Below are 23391 nucleotides of genomic sequence, written 5' to 3' on the forward strand. Positions count from 1 at the left end.
GGGGTGGCCACGCCCCCGGACCGCCCCGGGCCGTAGCCACGCCCCCAAAACGCTGCCGACACGCCCCCGAAACGCCGCGACGACCGGGCCCGCCCCCGACACGCCCCCGACACGCCCCCCTCGGAGAACCCTGGGACTTACGTGAGTCCCGGGGCTCTGCGCGCGCCGGGAGGCCTATGTAAAATAGGCTTCCTGGCGCGCAGGGCCCTGCTCGCGTAAATCCGCCCGGTTTTGGGCGGATTTACGCGAGCAGGGCTCTGAAAATCCGCCCCTTTGTGTGTAATCATTACACAGTACACAAAGCAGCTTACACTTACACAAAGCACCATACATTTAAAAATGTGAACTACATCGGTCTTATACTATGAGACCACTATAAGATGTAGTTCACACTGTTCCCCAATGTATAATTATGTTTGATTTGTAGCAATGAGAATACATAATGCATATCAGGTATTTACATTCCAAATCATAACTGTAGCAAAATTACAGTTTTGAAGTAGCCACCAAAATTATTTTTTGGTTTGTGGTCACCGCAACATGAGGAACTGTATTGCGGGGTCACGGCATTAGAAAGGTTGAGAACCACTGCTTTAAAGCATGCCTCTTAAACCAAGCATTCTCAATCCTTAAATTGCATGGTAAAACTATATAGAACAATGTAACAAAGAACTGCGGCACTCGTCTTACCAATCAAAACCAAATGTCAAAAAAAGACGAGATAGAATAGTCTCCACTGCTGTGCAAACTTTTAGTAGATCGCAAATTTTCATAAATTGAAATGTAACCGCATCAGCAAGCCTGACGGCGGCAGTGCAAATCACTTGCCGCCCGGACTACTCGTCACTTGCGGTGTATAAGTATTGAAAGTTGTATATGAAAAACAATCTTGAAAGTTATATCTAGAAACTATCTTAGGATATCAGCTGGTCCCTCAAGGTATGCTTCAGAAAATCCCCGACAGCGGCCGGTGTTTCGCGATACTGCGATCGCGAAACACCGGCCGCTGTCGGGGATTTTCTGAAGCATACCTTGAGGGACCAGCTGATATCCTAAGATAGTTTCTAGATATAACTTTCAAGATTGTTTTTCATATACAACTTTCAATACTTATACACCGCAAGTGACGAGTAGTCCGGGCGGCAAGTGATTTGCACTGCCGCCGTCAGGCTTGCTGATGCGGTTACATTTCAATTTATGAAAATTTGCGATGTACTAAAAGTTTGCACAGCAGTGGAGACTATTCTATCTCGTCTTTTTTTGACATTTAAAACTATATAGAAAACATATCATACATGTAAGTACTTCATATTTAAATGCAATCTAAAATGTTAGCCCCTGAAGAAAAACTGATGAATAAACTAATGTCTTACCGGGAGCAGGTCAAGTTCTCAATTACACTGACTTACACACCAACACCAACTCAGGAAGACCAGAAACTCGCTTTAAATACACTGGTCTCATCAACCACCCAACTTTATTAGCTCACAACTGAAGTTACAAGATCCTTCAATATTAAAGTTTAGCTAAAAGAAGGCTTCCCATTCAATTGCCTTGTTAAGATCTAAAGGGTGAACTGTATAGTTTAGTTTCCAAAGTGATATGCAGAAGATAGCATTTTTAGATGTGGCCATATATAAACACGAGGCACAATTAAGAACTACGGTTTATCACAAACCAACAGATAGGGATACATTATTACAGTTTACAAGTCATCACTCACACAGACTACTGGAAAACTTTCCTGTTGGACAATTTTTCAGAATCCGGCAGTCATGTATACAGATGTTAATGAGTTTAAATCTCAGGCAGAGCATTTGAAGGAGCACTTTGCACACAGAGTATATCCCTAAAACTGTTGCGCTATGGGCGGCTTTGAGCATGGGATGCTCGGAGGCCTTGGTGAATCATTGCACTGGGGTGATGGAGAGTGCTAGGAGGCACTCCCCAGCGTGGAATGAGGGAAGTGTGCCCTTGTGGTAGGACTAAGCCTAGTCTGGGAATGAGGCTTGGACGTCTGGAGACAAGACGTGGAGCTTGGAACATAGGAGACAAGACAGGGTGAGCAAGGTCCCTCAGGGCTGGTCACGGACCACACTGTCCAGGAGGCTGGTTGTGGACCATGGGAGGATCGGGCAAGCTCAGGATGAAGGGACAGGTCAGGACAAGTTACCCCTTGGATCCTCTGGAGTCAGGAACAGGAAACAGTCTTTAAAACATGGAACTTGGAACTGGAATCTCGGGTCTGAACAGGAACAGTCTATAAAACCAAGGAAATTGGAACCAGAATCTCAGATCAGGTAAAAGCAAGGATCCTCCGGAGGCACGGGTACTCAGGACCTGGGACGACTGGATGAAGACATCAGGAATGTGGACAATGGAAACATCAGGACTGGAAGACAAGGACGGAAGCCAGGCAGGAATGGAATGCAGCAAAGTCTAGGAGGAGAAGCTCCCTTGAGGACTGGTTCCATGAGAAATCCAGGATGGACTGATTCCGGACTGACTGAAGAGCCTTTATATAGGGCAGAAGGCAACTCCCTAGGAGGAGTTTCAGGAGGACCACACCTGCGTTGGTCCTTTAAATCACAGAGGAAGCCGCGGGCCTGCCCCTAGGAGGAAGTTAGGCAGGACTCTGGACAGCGGCAATGCAGAGGAGCGTGAGGAGGAGCCAGAGCAGTCCTCAACCAGGCCCGACGAGGGAGCGGCAGCGTCCAAGCCGAGACGGCAGACCAAGGAGCAAGGAATGTTGGCGGCCTGCTGCCGCGTGGGAAATCCTGGCACGGCTCCTGCTGCACTGGCAAGATGGCGGCCAGGCCATGGGAAGAAGGTTGGTCGGTGGCTCCAGGGAAGGCCCCGGCTTCTGCGGCCTCCGGGCTGCGACTCCGGGAGAGGTGAGAGGCCTCCCATGGCTCTGGCCGCAGGAGAAAGCGTAACAAAAACATCATTAAAGTAGAGCTTTATGCCACTAGAGATCTGTTGTTACAACTCTCTAGAAAGAATATTCCATCTAGGATAATGTGTTCTCCCTTACACAAATTGTTCACAAGACATAAAGTATATAATTTTAAAACACTGGAATGTGTTGCCCTTACATCAAGTCCTCAGTGAGAGATCGATGTTTGCAAAAACTAGGGGGAAGAAATTCATATGACCTGCTAGTTTACACCATCTTGTTGGAGATTAATGTCATGAACAATTATTTGTGGTGCCAATTTGCATGCAGTAAGTGTGTGGTATGCAGCAATATAATGCTGATAAAGGAATTTTCACATCCAATGATACCTATTAGGTACATCCTGAGAGGTTACTTTACTTGTATCTATTTATTTTATTTATTTATTTGAAAGTATTTATTACCCACCACTCCAATGTTCAGGGCGGGGTACAGTGAAAACATTCATAAAAACAATAACAGATAAAACAATATGACAAAACGAAAATCAATACTGAGGCTGAGCGAAATAGAAAATGGGAGTGGAGCTAGTGAAATGCTTCAGTATAAAGGTGTTTTGAGGACCTTTTTAAATGACTTGGGGTCACTGGTGAGGAATTTGGATAGAAGCAGAGAATTCCAGAGAGCAGGGCTGCAGATCGAGAAGGAGCGCTTCCGAGATGAGACCAATTATGCTGCTTTCAGAAGGGGAATGTTGAGCAACAACTGGCATGAGGATCAAAAGATCCAGGCAGGAGTCTGAATATGCAAGATTGAGTTGATCCTGGGTGATTTGTCATTGTGGAGTAGGTTATGAATTAGAGTGACAAGCTTATAATTTGATAGGTGTGGAAATGGGTAACCAGTGCAAATGTTTTAAAACTGGTGCGATGTGATGATGACTAGGGATGTTAGTGAGTGGCAGAATTTTGAATAATTTGAAAAGCATGGAGAGCATTCTGAAGGAGGTCAGCATAGAGAGAGTTACAGTAATCTATGGAAGGAAAAATGAGAGCTTGTAAAACTGTACGGAAGTTATCAGGAAGTAATAAAGGCTTGAGATGTCTCAACATTCTTAGCTTGAAGAAAGAGTCCCTAGTAAATAAATTGATCTGCCGTCTGCCCTGACTTTGGCCTATCTCTGACTCCTTCAGACTACTGCTTGCCCTGTCCCTGATGTGACCTCAGACTCTTGCTTACTAGACCACCCTAGGGACCCAACTAAGCCCTGCCAGCCTGCAGAACCCAAGACCTCAACCTGCGGAGGCTGATATAGGTGAAGCTCCAGCCTCCCCCACTACAAGGTGCATTCTCCAGCTGTCAGCATAGGCCTCGTAGGTTCGCCTACAAGGCTGTGTCAACTATGCCACAGCAACAACAGCTCACATCCATGCACCCATCACACCTAATCCCCTGATCAACATTTGTAGGATTCAGTGAATACTGTTTCTAAAATGATATTCCCATAGGCACGGAGACTGCATCAATTAAATACATTAATGGGAGCTAAAACAACAAATAATGGGGCGGATTTTAAAAGGCGCGCGAATAGCCTACTTTTGTTTGCGCTCCAGGCGCAAACAAAAGTACGCTGGATTTTAGTAGATACGCGCGGAGCCGCACGTATCTGCTAAAATCCTGGATCGGCGCGCGCAAGGCTATGGATTTTGTATAGCCGGCGCGCGCCGAGCCGCGCAGCCTACCCCCGTTCCCTCCAAGGCCGCTCCGAAATTGGAGCGGCCTCGGAGGGAACTTTCCTTTGCCCTCCCCTCACCTTCCCCTCCCTTCCCCTACCTAACCCACCCGCCCGGCCCTGTCTAAACCCCCCCCTTACCTTTGTTGGGGGATTTACGCCTCCCTCCGGGAGGCGTAAATCCCCGCGCGCCAGCGGGCCTCCTGCGCGCCGGGCCGCGACCTGGGGGCGGGTACGGAGGGCGCGGCCACGCCCCCTGACCGCCCCGGGCCGTAGCCACGCCCCCGTACCCGCCCCAAAACGCTGCCGACACGCCCCCGAAACGCCGCGACGACCGGGCCCGCCCCCCGACACGCCCCCGACACGCCCCCCTCGGAGAACCCCGGGACTTACGCGAGTCCCGGGGCTCTGCGCGCGCCGGGAGGCCTATGTAAAATAGGCTTCCCGGCGCGCAGGGCCCTGCTCGCGTAAATCCGCCCGGTTTTGGGCGGATTTACGCGAGCAGGGCTCTGAAAATCCGCCCCAATATGCATTATTCTGTTTGAAAATTAGCGCATGTTATTTCCCATTTTAGCATGTGTTGTTTAGCTTTTGCTAATACTAGTACAAATTCTACTCAAAAATAGGTAATGAGTTGAATAACTATGTAAATAGTTTATGAACACATAATAAAATAATGTGCAAATGTTAGCACTGAACCATTTTTGCAAGAAACTTAACTACACCTCGGCAATAATGTCCCAAATTACACAAGAAACTTACCACGCACTGTTTAGCTACAAACTTAATTTACATGCCATTAACATGGACTGGTATCACAGGTTAGTATATCAGCCTTAAAATGGGATCAAGCCATTGCTTAATTAGGCCCCAGGTAGCTGACTTTGGTCACCAGTAAAGAATGTCTGATGAGAGTGTTTTGTCTTATATTAAGTACTGTAAAGAGCAGCTACGAGCAAAAAAAAGTAGTAAAAGAAGTAATTGGGGAGTCTCCATTTTTACTTAGCAAAGTAGTTAGTAGTTAACTCACCCATTTTGTACCAGTTAAATCTTTTCCAGTGGTCATGCTTGAGTACATAAGAGGTTTTGTTTTTCCTGTATGAGCTAACCTTTAAATGAACATAACAACATAAACAAAAATTGGGTCAGAGTAGTGCACATAATAGCTTTCCAATTTATAAGGATCAGGCTTCACCCTGCTATCATTATAAATTGGAACAGGCAATTTAGAGCTTAAGATACTCTTCTGCCAGAAATCTCCCTCATCTTTCCTCACCCATCCAGATCCTGCTGCATGCTCCACACCTGAACAATTAAGGATTTCAGAATACAAATCTGAGTCTGGGGCAAGGTAACAGGAAGAGAGGTGGGGCTAGGGTTTACCACCAGTAGAGTTTCCAACTGGAGGACCCTCCTTCATTCTCCGAGACTGGAGCAAAAGGGTTCCCAGATTACTGCTCCCATCATCTTTCCTCTTCCTCTCCTTTGCCTGTTTCCTACCCCGCCCCCCCCCCACACACACACACTTCTGTTCCTTATCTCCAGACATCACTACTACCACCAATACCTGACCTCTCACCCCTATAAAAATCCATAACCTGGTTGGCAGCTTCTAACTATATGAACAATTGCTGTGTTGGCTCTGCAAACATTTTTTAAAGTTGTAGGATGGTTCCTCCTTTAAATACTTTGGGCCATATACAAAGTATTTTCCTCATAGGCAGAAAATTGAAGTCCTGTTTTTTCTTAGTACATTTGGTCTTGTAGATGTGACTTTATTTTTTGTCATGTATTTTTGCAAACTATTTTATTTATTTAGATTTATATTCCACTTTTCACACTTTTTTTAGCACTTCAAAGTGGATTACATTCAGATATTGTAGGTATTTCCCTATCCCCAGAGGGTTTGCAATCTAAGAGGGTCATTTATCAAACTGTTATATTGCATTTTCGCATTTTAATGCATGCAAAAATGCCATAACGCATAGTGCGATGCAAATTAGAAAAAGGGGAGGAGTTTGGGGCAGGTTTTGTGGCCAAGTTTCATGATTTGCAAAGCCATATCGCATGGCTTTAAACTACACCTTTTTCATTTGCGTAAAGCCATGCAATAAGGCTTTATCGCGCTTTACTAGTTTTAAGCTGTGTGAGAGAGAGAGAGAGCCTACCCAGGTAGAGTCCATCAAGCTAGGTTGAGAGAACATTGCACAAATCTCATCTTTGTGTGAGTTTCCTCAATCCGAAGGTCATCAAATCTTCACAAGAGAGCACTGTTCTGTTCGGAAGTCTCACTTTGAATGTCAAAGTGGCTCCTAACCCCTACACTAATACCTAAACCTCACCTCGAGTGACTAGGTGGGCCTCATCATATAAAGGTATAAATACTTACCTAGTAAGCAGGCATTTCAGCTAGTCTCTCTCTCTCTCCCTCCCTCCCTCAATAGCTAGGCTGGCTCTCCAGCAGCTTAAAAATGGAGGATAAAGTGACTTGCCCAAGATCACAAGGAGCAACAGCAGGATTCAAATGCTGGTTCATAGCCCACTGCTTTAACCACTAGGCTACTCCATCTAATCAAAACACCTTTGCATTCTCTGTTCTAATCAATAAGGATTAGCAACTCTTCAGTCTCTCCCAACTTTAATGCACTTGATAGTTATTTTGAGTGTTAAGGTGTTAGAAATATACTCTGTACTACATTGGATCTAATGATTATTTCTTTTAAAGGCAGGAATATACTGGGTCAATCTGATTGATTATTATTGTGGTGGATGGGCAGTCCTGATTGCAGCAGTACCAGAAATTATAGGAATCTGTTGGATTTATGGTAAGTGTTTTGACATCAGTATCATGACAGCATTGTGTCAGTCCTGGTATAATCTGGCCTGAACAATAACAAAACTGATAGCATGAAACAGATGTTAGTTCAACCCTGACTGACTATCCAGCACTGATAGTGACCTAAATGTTAGCATCAAATCTTTCTGGGTTGTACAATGACAGCTTCCATGGCATTGGCTGCCACCACACTGCCTCTGCTTCCTTTTGGGTCACTTTTCCTCCAGCCACTTCTTCTCTCACCATTGTTCCCTGCATTCCCAGTTACCCCAAATAGGAACATCACCTTACCCAGGACTATTATTTGAATATATTGTATGACATTTGGAATGGGGGAAGGGATCATAATTCACACTAAAGATATCCCTCATGCTTTAATGCATTTAGATAGATACATACATATTTATTTATGATTTTATATTCTGCACTTCAAAGTATACATCAAAGTGGATTACATTCAGGTACTGTAGGTATTTCCCTGTCCCCAGAGGACTTATAATCTAATTTTGTACCTGAGGCAATGGAGGGAAAGTGATTTGCCCAAGGTCACAAGGAGTGATAGTGGGATTTGAACTCTGGTTTTCATGGGTTATAGTCCATTACTCTAACCACCAGGCTACTCCTCCTCATAAATACATACATAGATACACAGGCCTAGATTTATCATTTCGCTATAATTATATATAATTATATAATTAACTAATTAATTGATTATTTATGTATTTATTTATTTAAGGCTTTTATATACCAACTTTCTTGATACAAATCAAATCAACTCGGTTTACATCGAACTAAGCAGAACTATAACCAACCAATCAACAAGTGACAATTTAAAGGAGCATAAAGTTACATTATAACAAGGATGCCTTAACTGGGAGAAGGAAAAAAAGAGGGGGAGAACGAAGATAAATTACTATATACAATGGAATATGGGAGGGAGGCAAGGAGCCAACCTCATGATGACTTGTGAGCATGATTAGTGTTTGTTTATTTACATAGGCGATATGATAGTTCTAAATCAGGCTGTTGGGCTAGTTATATATATAGCGAAATGATTGCCCGCAGCCAAAAAAGGGATGGGGGGGGGCGAGTGTGCAGCCGGCCGCATCACATGCCACAGTTGCAGCCACGCTGAACACTTTTGCTCTTGTAGCGCCAGTAGAAAAGGTGTAGGTATTTCCGGGGCTATTGCCAGCGATAATGTGCGAAACAATATCGTCAGCAAGGCTACCAGCCCCTCATTTTACTAAACCCTGCCCAAACTCCTCCCCTTTCCCTCATTTACATTTTAACATCGCGATGCAGTAGTTATTGTATGCATTTTCGGTGATTCCCTCACCTCACGCCGGCCATTCTGCGCCGACTGACCGGCCGCCGCATTGGCTCCACGCGATTGGAGCTCAGCACGTCGGGGTCAGGAGCCCCCACCATCCACCGACAACCGGTCACCAATGGCGATTCCTGGCTCCCATGAGGCCCACCAGCCCGAGACTGCAGGGCCTACCTCCAAGTGACATCATCTCAGGCGCCGCCTCCAGCCTCGTTTTCTTCGGTGAGTTCCTCACCTCACACCAGCCATTCTGCGCCACCCGACCTGCCGCCGCATCGGCTCTGCGCGATCGGCGCTTGACCAGTCTGGGTCAGAAGCCCCCACCGTCCACCAACAACCGGTCCCTGACGGCGATTCCTGGCTCCTGCGAGGCCCACCAGCCTGAGACTGCAGGGCCCACCTCCAAGCGATGTCATCTCAGGCACCGCCTCCAGCCTTTTCTTCTTCGGTGAGGCCCTCACCTCACGCCGGCCATTCTGCGCTGCGCGATCGGCACTTGACCCGTCGGGGTCAGGAGCCCTCACTGTCCACCGACAACCGGTCCCTGATGGCGATTCCCGGCTCCCGCAAGGCCCACCAGCCCGAGACCACAGGGCCCACCTCCAAGCGACATCATCTCAGGTGCCGCCTCCAGCCTCGTCTTCTTCGGTGAGTTTCTCACTTCACACCGGTTGCCAACCTCCTCAAGAAATACATACATTTCACCAAGCCATGCACATCTGAAGATATCATCGAATCTCTACCAGAAGCCCTCAACTCTCTAAATATGAACGATCAATCCACCAAACTCAAAAACAAATACAAAACCCTTCTTCACACCTATAATGCTGACATCAATAATACCAAACACCTCTTCTACTCAAAAAGGATCCACAACTATCAATACAATCCCAAAACACTATTCACCTATGTATCCGACCTAACCAGCCCCACCCATCTCTCCCCCTCAATGACACCCCGGACGAAATCTGCAAAGATTTAGCGCAATTCTTCAGCAACAAAACCACCAGCCTGATTGCAAACATTCCCTAATACCAACGCAAAAACACCCGAACTACCCAACATATCCAATCCCTCCTGGACTCATTTAGACCTCATTGCCTCTTCTGAAGTGGAACCACTCATACGAAAAACAAACCCTGCCACATACCCCCTTGATCTCATCCCAATAAAACTCCTCAAACAAGTCCCAAACATCATTGCCAAGCCGATAGCTGACATCATTAACCTCTCCCTAGAACAGGGCATCTTCCCAGACAGACTCAAATCTGCAATCATCAAACCTATCCCCAAAAAACCCAATCTGGACATCTCAGACCTTGCCAACTACAGACCAATCTCCAACCTCCCCTTCAATGCCAAAATCTTGGAAAAAACTGTCAACAAACAGCTCTCCAAACATCTAGAACACCACAACATTCTTAACCGGACCCAACACGGTTTCAGAAAACTCCTCAGCACAGAGACACTCCTACTATCCCTCACCGACTCCATGCTCAGAGGCCTGGACAAGAACACATCGTACCTCCTGATACTCCTTGACATTTCTGCCGCATTCGATACTATCAACCACAACACCCTGCTAACCAGATTAAAAGAAATTGGTCTAGGTGACACCACACTTAAATAGTTTGACTCATATCTCTCTGGCAGATCCTACTCAGTAAAAATAGAACCATCTCAATCCAAACAGTTCCCTCTACCAAACGGTGTACCCCAAGGATGATCCCTCTCCTCCACCCTGTTTAACATCTACATGCTCCCTCTCTGCAACCTTCTTTCCAAAAAAGGCCTTACTATTACTTACACGCAGATGACGTACAGATTCTGCTCCCCCTCAAATCATCCCTCAAAAACCTGGGATACCCACTTGTTGGATATAACTCAACTCCTCGCTTAGCTGTCACTCTCACTCAACCACAAAAAAACTGAAATCCTACACATCACCAACAATGCCATCCGCAACCTTCAACATCAAAGCACAACAACCCTCGTGAACCAATTACTGACACCTCCAGCAAGAAACCTCGGATTCACTCTGGATCCAGAAATCAACCTCAAAATGCACATCAACACCACCATCAAAGATGGATTCTTCAAACTCCAGACCCTCAAAAGACTCCAGCCACTCCTCTTCCCACACGACTACAGAACCGTCCTCCAGACTTTACTCTTCTCAAAGCTTGACTAGTGCAACTCCCTTTTGCTCGGCCTCCCGGCTGCCACAATCAGACTGCTACAGCTACTTCAAAATGCAGCAGCCAGATCCCTCACAAACAGAAAGACGTCGGACCGCAACACTCCAATCCTCAAGGACCTACACTGGCTACCCATCAGCTTCCGAAATCAACACAAGGTCCTATCACTCATTCATAAGTCTCTCCACAACAACAAATTAAATTAGTTAAGCACACCCTTATGATACCACACACCGAAATGAAACCTCCGATCCTCTAACACTGGCCTTCTCCACATCCCCACACCAAAAGAAGCACATCTATCCTCAACAAGAGAACGCGCACTGTCCATAGCCGGACCATTGCTTTGGAACAACCTTCCAGCACAACTCAGATCGGAACCCTCAACACAGCTCTTCAAAAAACTCCTAAAATCCTAGCTCTTCCACCAAGCCTTCCCCCAATGATCCTATCCCCCCACCACCTTTCCTCGCAGCACCACACTTCCCGTCCGACCCTTGTCACACATAGTCTCTGACTCCATGTCATCCCATGACACAGGGTATATGCATAAATAAATAACTAAATAACCGAAACCCTTATACATTCCTCGGCACACAACCCTAGGGCTTATTTACAGAGCCCTTGTAATAATCCTCGACATACTACCCTGGTGTATAACCTTTGTATATAACCTTTGTATATAGTCCCCTTGTTATATAACCACTGTATAAAAATCCACCGTATTTTAAAACCAACACTTGAACTAACCTCTGTCTCCCTCTAAGTAACCAACTAAATATGCCCTTAGTGACCTTGGGCAAGTCACTTTACCCTCCATCGCCTCAGGTACAAAACTTAGGCCTGGATTTATCAAAATGCGGTAAGTACCGCATACAATAGCAAAAGGGGTGTGTTTTATGCTAATATAGCATTTATCGCAATTTGCGCTAATTACCTGTGCAAAGAGCTAAGTTAGCGCAAATTGCAAAACCCTTTTCAGATTCTGCAATAAGGGCCGACCTGTTGTATTTCCTGCATTCAACCACTGGGGGACACTGTTAATGGTTGAGAGAGAGAGAGAGAAAAGAGAGAGAGAGAGAGAGAGCAAGCCTGGCCATAATGTCATGGCCCATAGGTAGGTATTTGTATCCCTATGGTAGGCCCACCTAGTAACTTGAGGTGGGGATTAGGTAAGAGTGTAGGGGGTTTGGGGCCACTTTGACATTCTACGTGACACCTACGAACAGAACAGTGGTCTCTTGTGAAGATTTGATGTTACCCAGGTAGAGTCCATCAAGCTAGGTTGAGAGAACCTTGCCCAAATCTCATCTTGGAGTGAGTTTCCTCACTCCGAAGGCCATCAAATCTTCACAAGAGACCACTGTTCTGTTCATAGGTGTCATGGAGAATGTCAAAGTGGCCGCTAACCCCCTATACTCTTACCTAATCCCCACCTCGGGTTACTAGGTGGGCCTACCATAGGGATACAAATACCTACCTATGGGCAATGACATTATGGCCAGTCTCTCTCTCTCTCTCTCTCTCTCTCTCTCTCTCTCATTAACAATGGTCCCCCCAGTGGTTGAATGCAGGAAATACAACAGGTCAGCCCTTATTGCAGAATCTGAAAAGGGTATCACAATTTGTGCTAACTTAGCTCTTTGCACAGGTAATTAGTGCAAATTGCGATAAATGCTATATTAGAATAAAACACACCCCTTTTGCTATCGCATGCGGTACTTACCACATTTTGATAAATCCAGGCCTAAGTTTGTACCTAAGGCAATAGAGGATAAAGTGACTTGCCCAAGGTCACAAGGAACGACAGCAAGACTCAAACGCTGGTCTCCTGGTTTGTAGCCCACTGCTCTAACCACTAGGTTATTCCTCCTACATACATAGATAGATGCATAGATACATGCATAGACACATACAAAAATAGATATATAAAGAGATAAATACATACATACATAGATAAATATATACATACATAGATACTTAGATGTATAGATACATAGATAAATATATACATTCATAGAGTCATATTTAGATACATAGATGCATAGATATATACATAGATAGATATATACATGCAAAGATATATAGAATGATGCATAGATACATACATAGATAACTATATATATATATACAGAGATACATACATAGATGCTTAGATAAATAGATGCATACATAGATACAAACATAGATACATAGTTTCATACATAGATAGATAAATTCATGCATAGATACATACATAGATACAGATACAAACAGAGATACATACATAGATGCATAGATAGATAGATGCATACATAGATAGATACAAAGATACATACATTGATAGACATATAGATACATGCAGAAATACAAACATAGATAGATGCATAAATATATATAGATACATGCATAAATACATACACAGATATATATATATAGATACATGCATAAATACCTACATAGATGCATAGATAAATAGATACATACAAAGATACAAACATAGATAGACTTATAGATACATGCATAAATACATACATAGATAGATAAATAGATACATACATAGATACATACCTGGATACAAAGATATAGTAGACTATAAAGTCTTAAAAGTAGAAAACTAGTTGCATAGTAGCAATGTTCTTGTTTTGCATTACAAACCTTTACAAGTACAATCAATGGCAGCACTTTTTTTATGCTATTTTTTGTCATAATTCAGAAGTTCTTTATAGACTGCGCCTTTTATTACATTATCTCCAAGTGGGCTAGATGTACCTATGGGAAAATGTTGCATTTATCTGGTCCCATACCCATATGTGTGTATATGTATATATATGTATATATTTTTGTGTTCCAACATATACGAATCCTGGTAAATTGCAGCAGTAGATCCATAATAGCTAAGGTGAAAATTGGACTTTGAGAGAATCTTGTAAGAGGGTAAGAGATTATGCATGAGAATAAGGACTGTTACACCATTGTTATCACAAACAAATTAGGGGGCAAACATCACCCAACCATTATAAAATTCACACACCCCTGGGGATGCATAAAACTGGGTGGGGTTGGGGATCATACTGGCGCTAGCTACAGCACCATGTGATGATGGCTTAAATGTAATTATCTCCTTCCAACCAATAAAAAGAAGACCACCCTAGAAATGCACAAAACTAAATTCAAAAGCAATTTTAAAAGAGGAAATGATTATTATTAATATTATTACCAGAAAAAAAGAAACTCATAAATTATAAAGCTGATGGTACTGCATTTGCCAGCCATGACAAAGATCTAAAATGTCCTCAAAAAATTTCTACAAGAAGATACCACACAGACTAGTAAATATTTAAAAGTGGTCTTAACTAACAGATGTTATCTTCAGTTAAAACTCAGGAATGCATGTCTCATCTTAAAAGCGGTCTTAATAACTGGATGACATTTAAATATAGATTTCATTGTAGTTATTGCTAAGAAAAACATGACATGTATGTGTACAATACACAACTTTAACTATTTGTCAACAGGTGGAAATCGATTCATAAAGGATATAGAAATGATGCTTGGCAAGAAGAGCTTTTGTTTTTGGTTATGGTGGCGAGCCTGCTGGTTCGTCTTTACTCCAGTGATTTTAATAGTAAGTTAATAACATTATGCAAATCATAAAATACTTGCAAGTGGAAAAACAGTTTGATCTCAGAGCAGAGAGTGGGTCAGTTCTGAAGCTGTCTGGGGGGATCTTTCCACCCTGCAAGCTCATTTTCAAAGGGAAGCTCCACATGAAGTGTTTCCCTTTGAAGATGTGGGCCAGAGGGGACTACAGGGACAAACTTTCCACTTTGCCTGCTAATGAAAAGTCTGCATGGGAAAGTACCTGCTGGGAGCTCAAAATGAACCCTCCAAATGAAGTTTTCATTCTTCACCCTCTCCCTCTCCCTTTCACCCCACCCCAGGCCCTTTCCAGCTCGGCCAGAACTGTGCATATTGGGAACCAACACATGTATTTTTTTTATGCTCTGAAGGGAGGGGGTACAAATAGGCAATCAAGCTGCATTAATTACTATTGTCCCCTCTGTACTAACATTTGAACGGTTTAAAGTAAAAGATTCAGATACAAATTGCCAGGATCTTCGCCCTATCCTCTTTATCCTCTATAATAATAATAATAATAATAATAATAATAATAATAATAAAAAGATGTGGGCTATAGCGACCTGAGGCTAGTAACTCCCACACTCCCACAATATTTAAATCACAGGCACTGAGCCCGCTCTTGCCTTTCACACCACTCTCCCCTTTCACCTCTAACCTCTAAGCCACCCTCCTCACTCAACAACTCCCTCCCCCAAACCCAAGCTAGGAGCCAGGAAAGTCTCCTGTCAGCGCAGAATTATCTTCCTTCATAGCAGTGTTTTAGGCCCCATCACATTATCCACACTCCTTGAGCTGTTCTCTGTTAAGACATAAAATAGGGATTAGCAATTACACAGGAATAAATAACCTAGAACACAGTTTACGCTTACAGAGGAAATACATTTTGTTATAGATTATTTTGTATATTCATTCTTTGTCGTGAAAATTTAAAATATATGTATTTTTCCATAATTTCCAAATGTCTTGCAATTGCAGTTCTAAATTCTAGCTCCAGCTAGGCCTTATCCGAGCTCTATGAACTAATCTCTGAAGACTGGGGTGGGGGTGGTGTCATCCCCTGGTCCAGTTAGAACAGGGGATTTTGAGCCTTACGCTTCACAATGGCTAGCTAACACCAGGTCCTAGGCAGGTAGTAATTAATGGCCGTTTACCAATCACTCACAGGCTGATACAGTACAGTGCGCTCCGACGGAGCGCACTGTTAACCTGCCCTTGGACGAGCGTTTTCCCTTACCCCTTATTCAGTAAGGGGAGGAAAACGCGCGTCCAACCCGCAGCACCTAATAGCGCCCTCAACATGCAAATACATGTTGATGGTCCTATTAGGAATGCCCGTGGAATACAGTAAGTAAAATGTGCAGCCAAGCCGCACATTTTACTTTCAGAAATTAGCGCCTACCTTTGGGTAGGCGCTAGTTTCTGCCGGCACCGGGAAAGTGCACAGAAAAGCAGTAAAAACTGCTTTTCTGTGCACCCTCTGACTTAATATCATGGCGATATTAAGTTGGAGGTCCCGAAGAGTAAAAAAAAGTTTAAAAAAAAGAAAAAAAAAATTTAAATGGGCCGGCGGCTGTTGGGCCGAAAACCGGACGCTCAATTTTGTCGGCGTCCGGTTTCCGAGCCCGTGGCTGTCAGCGGGCTCGAGAACCGACGCCAGCAAAATTGAGCGTCGGCTGTCAAACCCGCTGACAGCCGCCGCTCCGGGCTAAAAGGAGGCGCTAGGGACGCGCTAGTGTCCCTAGCGCCTCCTTTTGCCCATTTCTACCGCACCACCTAATTTGAATACTGAATCACGCGCACCGGCGAGTGGCCGGTGTGCGCGCCAGGAGAGCGGGCGTTCGTCCGCTCTCCCGCAGACTTTACTGAATCGGCCTGTCAGTAAGTAGTGCGGAAGGTGAGAATACCATGTACTTGGTAAACCCTCATTTGCTTATGATATTCCTTCAATTGCATCTGAAGACTCACAAATTTTAGTGTGCTTGCTAACATTCTTGAATCACTTTAGTGCACACAAAAAAGTCTTTTTGCATAGCATGCTATTTTAGCATACAAACGAGGGTCAAGCTTTTGTTTAATGCATGGGCCCCTATATGTACATAGTCATTTGGAGTTATGTCTCTTTCTTTCAGAGCAGTGTCTGCTGAGGATCTTGGAATACAGATAACAGCTTAGATTTGCCATCCTAAATATTCCAAAAACTTCCGGTGGCACTGCTCACACAAGATGATAGATGCCTCAAAAGGGCTATATACACATTTTGAGCCAGACTAGTAAAAGAGTTTTCCTATAGGCACAGAGTGGGAGTGAAAATTTCCAACAGACTACTATAAGACAGAGGTTATCAACAGAAGGAAGTTTTAATATGTCTGTTCAGCCAGAAAACTAAGTGATACTTTCTTATATAATTACTGATACTATTTTCTCCATGCGTTTGTTTGTATTTTTTTTTAATAAACTGAGTCACACTTTCCTGCATCCTATAATTACTTTGGGCTGGACTGATTTTGTCAATTTTACATCTTTGAAACAGGCCATTTTAGTTTGGTCTCTTGCAACACTTGATACGCCCGATTACGAAAACATAAAGTATCCTAGCTGGGGAGAAGCACTGGGCTGGTGTATGATTGTCTTCTGTATCATCTGGATTCCCATCGTTGCCATAGTGAAAATATGTCTAGCAAAAGGAAGTTTGTGGCAGGCAAGTATATTATTTCTTTTATTTAAAACTATTTATTAATCGCTTTACCCCGTGATCAAGGCAATTTACAAAAGCACATACACAGTAATCTTAAAACCACAAATACCAAAAAAAGAACAAATAAAATGTCAACAATCCTAATTAGTCATTAGTCCAACTTTAGATGACTATGAAATCAATATTCCACCTACTATTATTCGACTAAATCAGTTATTGTTGCTGCGGCTTAGACTAAAAGCAATGTTGTTTATCCCAGACATAGCATGCCACCCTGTAAGGAATAGGGATGTGAATCGTGTCCTCGATCGTCTTAACGATCGATTTCGGCTGGGAGGGGGAGGGAATCGTATTGTTGCCGTTTGGGGGGGTAAAATATCGTGAAAAATCGTGAAAAATCGTGAAAAATCGAAAAATCGAAAAATCGCAAAACCGGCACATTAAAACCCCCTAAAACCCACCCCCGACCCTTTAAATTAAATCCCCCACCCTCCCGAACCCCCCCCCCAAATGACTTAAATAACCTGCGGGTCCAGCGGCGGTCCGGAACGGCAGCGGTCCGGAACGGGCTCCTGCTCCTCAATCTTGTTGTCTTCAGCCGGCGCCATTTTCCAAAATGGCGGCGAAAAATGGCGGCGGCCATAGACGAACACGATTGGACGGCAGGAGGTCCTTCTGGACCCCCGCTGGACTTTTGGCAAGTCTCGTGGGGGTCAGGAGGCCCCCCACAAGCTGGCCAAAAGTTCCTGGAGGTCCAGCGGGGGTCAGGGAGCGATTTCCCGCCGCGAATCGTTTTCGTACGGAAAATGGCGCCGGCAGGAGATCGACTGCAGGAGGTCGTTCAGCGAGGGTTCCGGCGCCTCGCTGAACGACCTCCTGCAGTCGATCTCCTGCCGGCGCCATTTTCCATACGGAAAATGGCGCCGGCCATACGCGTATGGCCGGCGCCATTTTCCGTACGAAAACGATTTGCGGCGGGAAATCGCTCCCTGACCCCCGCTGGACCTCCAGGAACTTTTGGCCAGCTTGTGGGGGGCCTCCTGACCCCCACGAGACTTGCCAAAAGTCCAGCGGGGGTCCGGAAGGACCTCCTGCCGTCCAATCGTGTTCGTCTATGGCCGCCGCCATTTTTCGCCGCCATTTTGGAAAATGGCGCCGGCTGAAGACAACAAGATTGAGGAGCAGGAGCCCGTTCCGGACCGCTGCCGTTCCGGACCGCTGCTGGACCCGCAGGTTATTTAACTCATTTGGGGGGGGTTCGGGAGGGTGGGGGATTTAATTTAAAGGGTCGGGGGTGGGTTTTAGGGGGTTTTAGTGTGCCGGCTCACGATTCTAACGATTTATAACGATAAATCGTTAGAATCTCTATTGTATTGTGTTCCATAACGGTTTAAGACGATATTAAAATTATCGGACGATAATTTTAATCGTCCTAAAACGATTCACATCCCTAGTAAGGAACACTGAATACCCATATTTGCTATAGATCAAGATGTCATTATTAAAATGAACAGTGCCCTCCCATATCCAAAAAATAAATCTAGACAGTTTATAAATTTTTGGCACCAAAATCTATCGAGACTCTGAATGAAGCAGTATCTGAAAAGATACAGGACCCAAAAAGCAAAGCGGTAACCGATCCAGTGAGCTGTGTAACAGTGACGACAAGGAGAATCGGATGATAGCAAGCCCTTTATTAAAATGCCCTAATAAAGGGCTTGCTATCATCCGATTCTCCTTGTCGTCTCTGAAAAGATACAGCCATGGATATTCATCATCTGTCACATGGCATAAAGACAGAGTGAATGGACCCCCTGATGCAGAATTATCCGTTTGAAACACAGACCATGTTGGGGTTGTTTCAGCGATGGAGCAGTGTCTTTTAAAGAGATTCATTTGAGATCATCCAACCAGATATGCTTCATTTGTAATTGAAAAACAAAAAAATATATACATTACATTATAATGATGGACTAGACCAATGATTAAGCATAAGGCAATTGAAGGCCATTTGCGTTCAGGCAGGTAGTGCCTATTAAGAAGGTCTATTGAAATTTATGAACTGTCTCGACTTTACTTTTCGGATGTGGGAAGGCACTGATTACTGATTCCTCTACACCATTTGACACAGTGACTTACAATTATTAAAATGAAATCACAAATACATCACTCACATTTGATTATCATGTTTAAAAGCCTGTGGATACAGCCCTGTCTTTAACACCTATTTAAACAGGCCTGTATCTGTCATGGTACAAACCCCCTCTGGCATGGAGTCCAGAGAGTGGGGCCTGTAATTGGAAAGGCGACCTCTCTTACTATGCCAAGATATACTACTTGAATACTTGGAATTTCAAGGAGATGCCTATTTGCAGATCTAAGTGTACTATAATAATCCCAGCAATGTGATAGGCTGGTGACTGTTACTCCAACATATACCCACAACCAGGGTATGCCATCATTATTAAGCAGTTTAAAAATCAACATTAAAATCTTAAATTTTATTCTTCACCGAACTGGGAGTCAGTGAAGGGAAGCTAGAACTGGGGTTATGCGGTCATTAAGTATCCAAGAAAATGTTTCAAAATTCAGTGAATTCTTACATATGAACTCTAATAGTACCACAAGCCAGCATGCTTCATAACCTGCTATTATGCTTTGTTTTTCAGCATTATTTTCCTATCATTGGCAAATACAGTAGTAATTTGGTGATAATTTAGATTTATAGCCATGTAAAACGTTTTGGTCAAACAATATCCCATTGAACATTACAATACATTGGAAACCTGTATTGCCCATCCCTAGGGAACGTGACCGGAAAGCACATTTATGAACTTGGGCTACATGTAAGATTCTGAAGCTAAAAGAGCAGAAGGAACCTTCTGCTCTTTTAAACTAGGGCATGGAGATTGCGCTGGAGTAAAGGGATGTCTTAGACTCACATATCAGGATTTCTCCTGACGCAAAGTTCCAACTCCTAGTCCCCCGTTTCTTAATTAAACCAGGACTGACTCAGCCTGTCTCTTTTCTCAAGAATGAACACCCACTCACCATAGTGAGGAGGGTCTTGAATGTCAAGGATGTATCTTTGTCCCCCTCACCCTTTACTCATAAAGTAAATTTGAAGGGCAATGATTTTTTTTTTTTTTTTAAATAATTTTTAGCCCATGCTCCTTTTTCTCTTCCCTCTTTGAACTCCCCTCCTCAGATGGCTTGCTTAGGCAGTCCTGCAGGACCCCTGCTGGCCAAGGAGCCCCCTCAGTGTTGCTCTTTGCTCAGCTGGGTCCCACCACTGTGGCAGCTGCCGCCTTCCCTCCCTCCTGGGGCCTGAGTGCTCCACCTTTGCATACACTCCTGATTTCTTAACGCGCTAATTGCTGAATACCTGAGACTCTTAAATCAGTGCCCAACTGAAATTCACAACAAGTGTGAAAGTAAAGCTGAAATAGGAAATCACGAAGAACTGGCAGAAAAAGAATATGAATTAGGTTTTGATTAGAAGGGGATTCCTTTTTTTTTTTAGAAAACTCCTTATTTATCAATTTTCAGGCATATATTACACAGAACCGCAGCTGCCAGTATGTTACATTTTACTAACACCACATAACATTCAATAATAGCTTAACATCTAAAAGACACTTTTAAAAAGAGGTACACAGCATTTACCTATTAGGATACATCATCACAATTGTATATTGCGTAAAGCCCACCCAAAATAATTCAATTAGCTGCCGCAATCATGAAATCTTTCAAAGGTAGAGGAAGAGGGAAAGAGAAAAGAGGCTGTTTTCAAAGATCAGCTTTAACTGAGATTTAAGGATTATTCCACATTTGATGCCAAGAGTGGTTATTTTTATTTTCCTGTTGTAACTTAGCGCTTTTGTGCAGCACTGTCACTTTAAAACTTTAATAGTACATGCTTAGTGCTACCAATAGTGCTATCAATAAACAAAGGACATGGCTAAAAAAGTTGAAAATACCAATTAAACCTTTTTTTTTTTCTTTACAGAGGTTTGTAGAGTGCTGTAGAGCAGCTCCCAACTGGGGCCCAGCCTTGGAGAAAAATTGGGGCGAAAGATACAAACATTTAGCATCTCTCCAACATGACAACAATGATTTAGCAGTACCAACCGTGCTTGGCAAAGATAATGCCTCATTTCAGCTTGAATGATGAGGTTCCCCCAGAATCCGCTCAATCTGAAGCAGTTATAGGCTGCTGTCAGAGTTTCAGCGATGCATGACAGACTACGTTCTTGCCTGCAGCACAAACATCTTTAGCCCGCCATTTAAAGACTGAATTTAAAAAGAGAACAAACATCACTTAACTGTTAACAAGGGAAGGACGGCATCCCAGAACTGAAAAGGGCATCCGGTCCTTCCTTTGCCATTATCAGCAAAGAACAACTGGAAAAATTCAAAATTTTGCGACAGAAATGGTGCTGGCCCCATGGTTTGGCCGGAATTGGCTAGCACCGTAAAAACTGCTTCTTAACAGTGAGAGCTCTTCCCTGAGGAAACTGGTCCCACGGTGTTTTCTCATTATCAGACTATTACCAGCAAGAGTTCATAAGTATCAAACAGCTTGCACTGGTGCATCTGGTATCAATATAGACTTTATGTGATGTTATTGTTAATTGTAATAATCCCAGCAACGTGATAGGCTGGTGACTGTCACTCCAATATTTCAATATCCCAGCACAACGATACTGGTTTGATCATTCTTCAGCTCTCCCCTGGTGCAGGGAGGCTTCTGCACCCCCACTGCCATGCCCTTCCCAGTTAAAATGCCATCAGTCTTTACTGGAGAGGATCTTCCCTAAAACAGATTGACAGATTTAATTTAAACATACAGGGGCTGATGTAATAAGGTGCGCTGAAGCCGCCTCGGGTTTGTATATGCGTTTTCCTGCACAAAGCCCTATACAGGGATGTAATAAGGGTTTTGTGTGCGGGAAAAAAGCGGAGTACGAACGCACTTACTGACCCGCGTTTTTTTTTCTGCGTGAGTGCACGCTAATGGCACGCAAAGGAGACAATTATCTAATCATGGGCAATGCAGGGAGCCGTGCTAATGCTAGTGCGGGATTTTTAATGCGGGTTTTTTTTACCGCCACGGTCAGGACACGAGTTAAGTGACAGCGCCGTCTCAGGGCCTATTTTATTCCATTGCTTATATTGGTGTGGTGTGGTAGTGTGCCCGTGCAGCTCTGCTGTGATTTCTATGATGGAGATGTCTGATTGTGTCCAGCTGTTCCTGATGCTGTGGTATATCCTGCGGCTTCGCCAAAGGATGACAGCAACAGAAGATTTCGCAGGTGACATAGGTCGTGAATGGAGAGAAAGGATCCGGAGGGAGCAGGCAGAGAGGAGGGATCCTGAGGAGCAGGCTGTTCTGGCTAGATTCGTGATGAGCTAGGCACTTTATTTGTCCCCAGTCGAGTGCCTATCTTGGCGCCAGAGCAGCCATATTCGTGCTTAGCTGGGTGCCTTACTGGGCTCCCAAGCAGCCAGATTCATGATTAGCTAGGCGCCTTTCTGGGTGCCCGAGTGTCTTGATTCGCGCCCAGCTGAGTGCCAGTCTCAGCACCCGAGCACCCATGAAAATATTTGTCATGTTTTCTGCAGCACACAGTTATTCGAAATATTAAAAATACATTCCAGGGTCAAACTTTCGCTTCTATGGGCATGTTATTGGTGCAACTTTTCTACATGGACGCGGCCGCTTATTACATAGGACCTTACCAAGGTACGTGCGTTTCTTCATGTGTGGTCACGGAGTTCTGCGTGCAAATAATTTGCATAATTTTTTTTTTTTTTTACATCCCGCGGAGGCGCCAGCCATAGCTGCGCATGTCGATCAAGACCTGCACTGATAACTAGCGCCTGTTTTGCCACAGATCTTCATTAAGAACATAAGAAATTGCCATGCTGGGTCAGACCAAGGGTCCATCAAGCCCAGCCATCCTGTTTCCAACAGAGGCCAAACCAGGCCACAAGAACCTGGCAATTACCCAAACACTAAGAAGATCCCATGCTCTGATGCAATTAATAACAGTGGCTATTCCCTAAGTAAACTTGAT

At 44.1% G+C, this 23391-nt stretch overlaps 1 protein-coding gene across 2 annotated transcripts in view; it reads left to right on the forward strand.

Annotated features, from left to right (window-relative positions):
* LOC115094057 (sodium- and chloride-dependent neutral and basic amino acid transporter B(0+)-like) overlaps positions 1-22305 on the forward strand; it is a 60565-nt gene extending 38260 nt beyond the window's left edge. Inside the window, exons 11-14 of one of the 2 annotated variants that reach the window (XM_029606714.1) lie at positions 7354-7453; positions 14490-14599; positions 17147-17314; positions 21321-22305. In XM_029606714.1, the coding sequence (XP_029462574.1) occupies positions 7354-7453; positions 14490-14599; positions 17147-17314; positions 21321-21482 (540 nt within the window). In that variant the 3' untranslated portion in view covers positions 21483-22305. Of the gene's footprint in view, positions 1-7353; positions 7454-14489; positions 14600-17146; positions 17315-21320 lie in introns of those variants that run through there. The other variant, XM_029606715.1, reaches the window with a different exon arrangement.
* The last annotated feature ends 1086 nt before the right edge of the window (positions 22306-23391 follow it).

This window comes from Rhinatrema bivittatum, chromosome 6 (genome assembly GCF_901001135.1).
Source record: "Rhinatrema bivittatum chromosome 6, aRhiBiv1.1, whole genome shotgun sequence".
NCBI lineage: Eukaryota > Metazoa > Chordata > Amphibia > Gymnophiona > Rhinatrematidae > Rhinatrema > Rhinatrema bivittatum.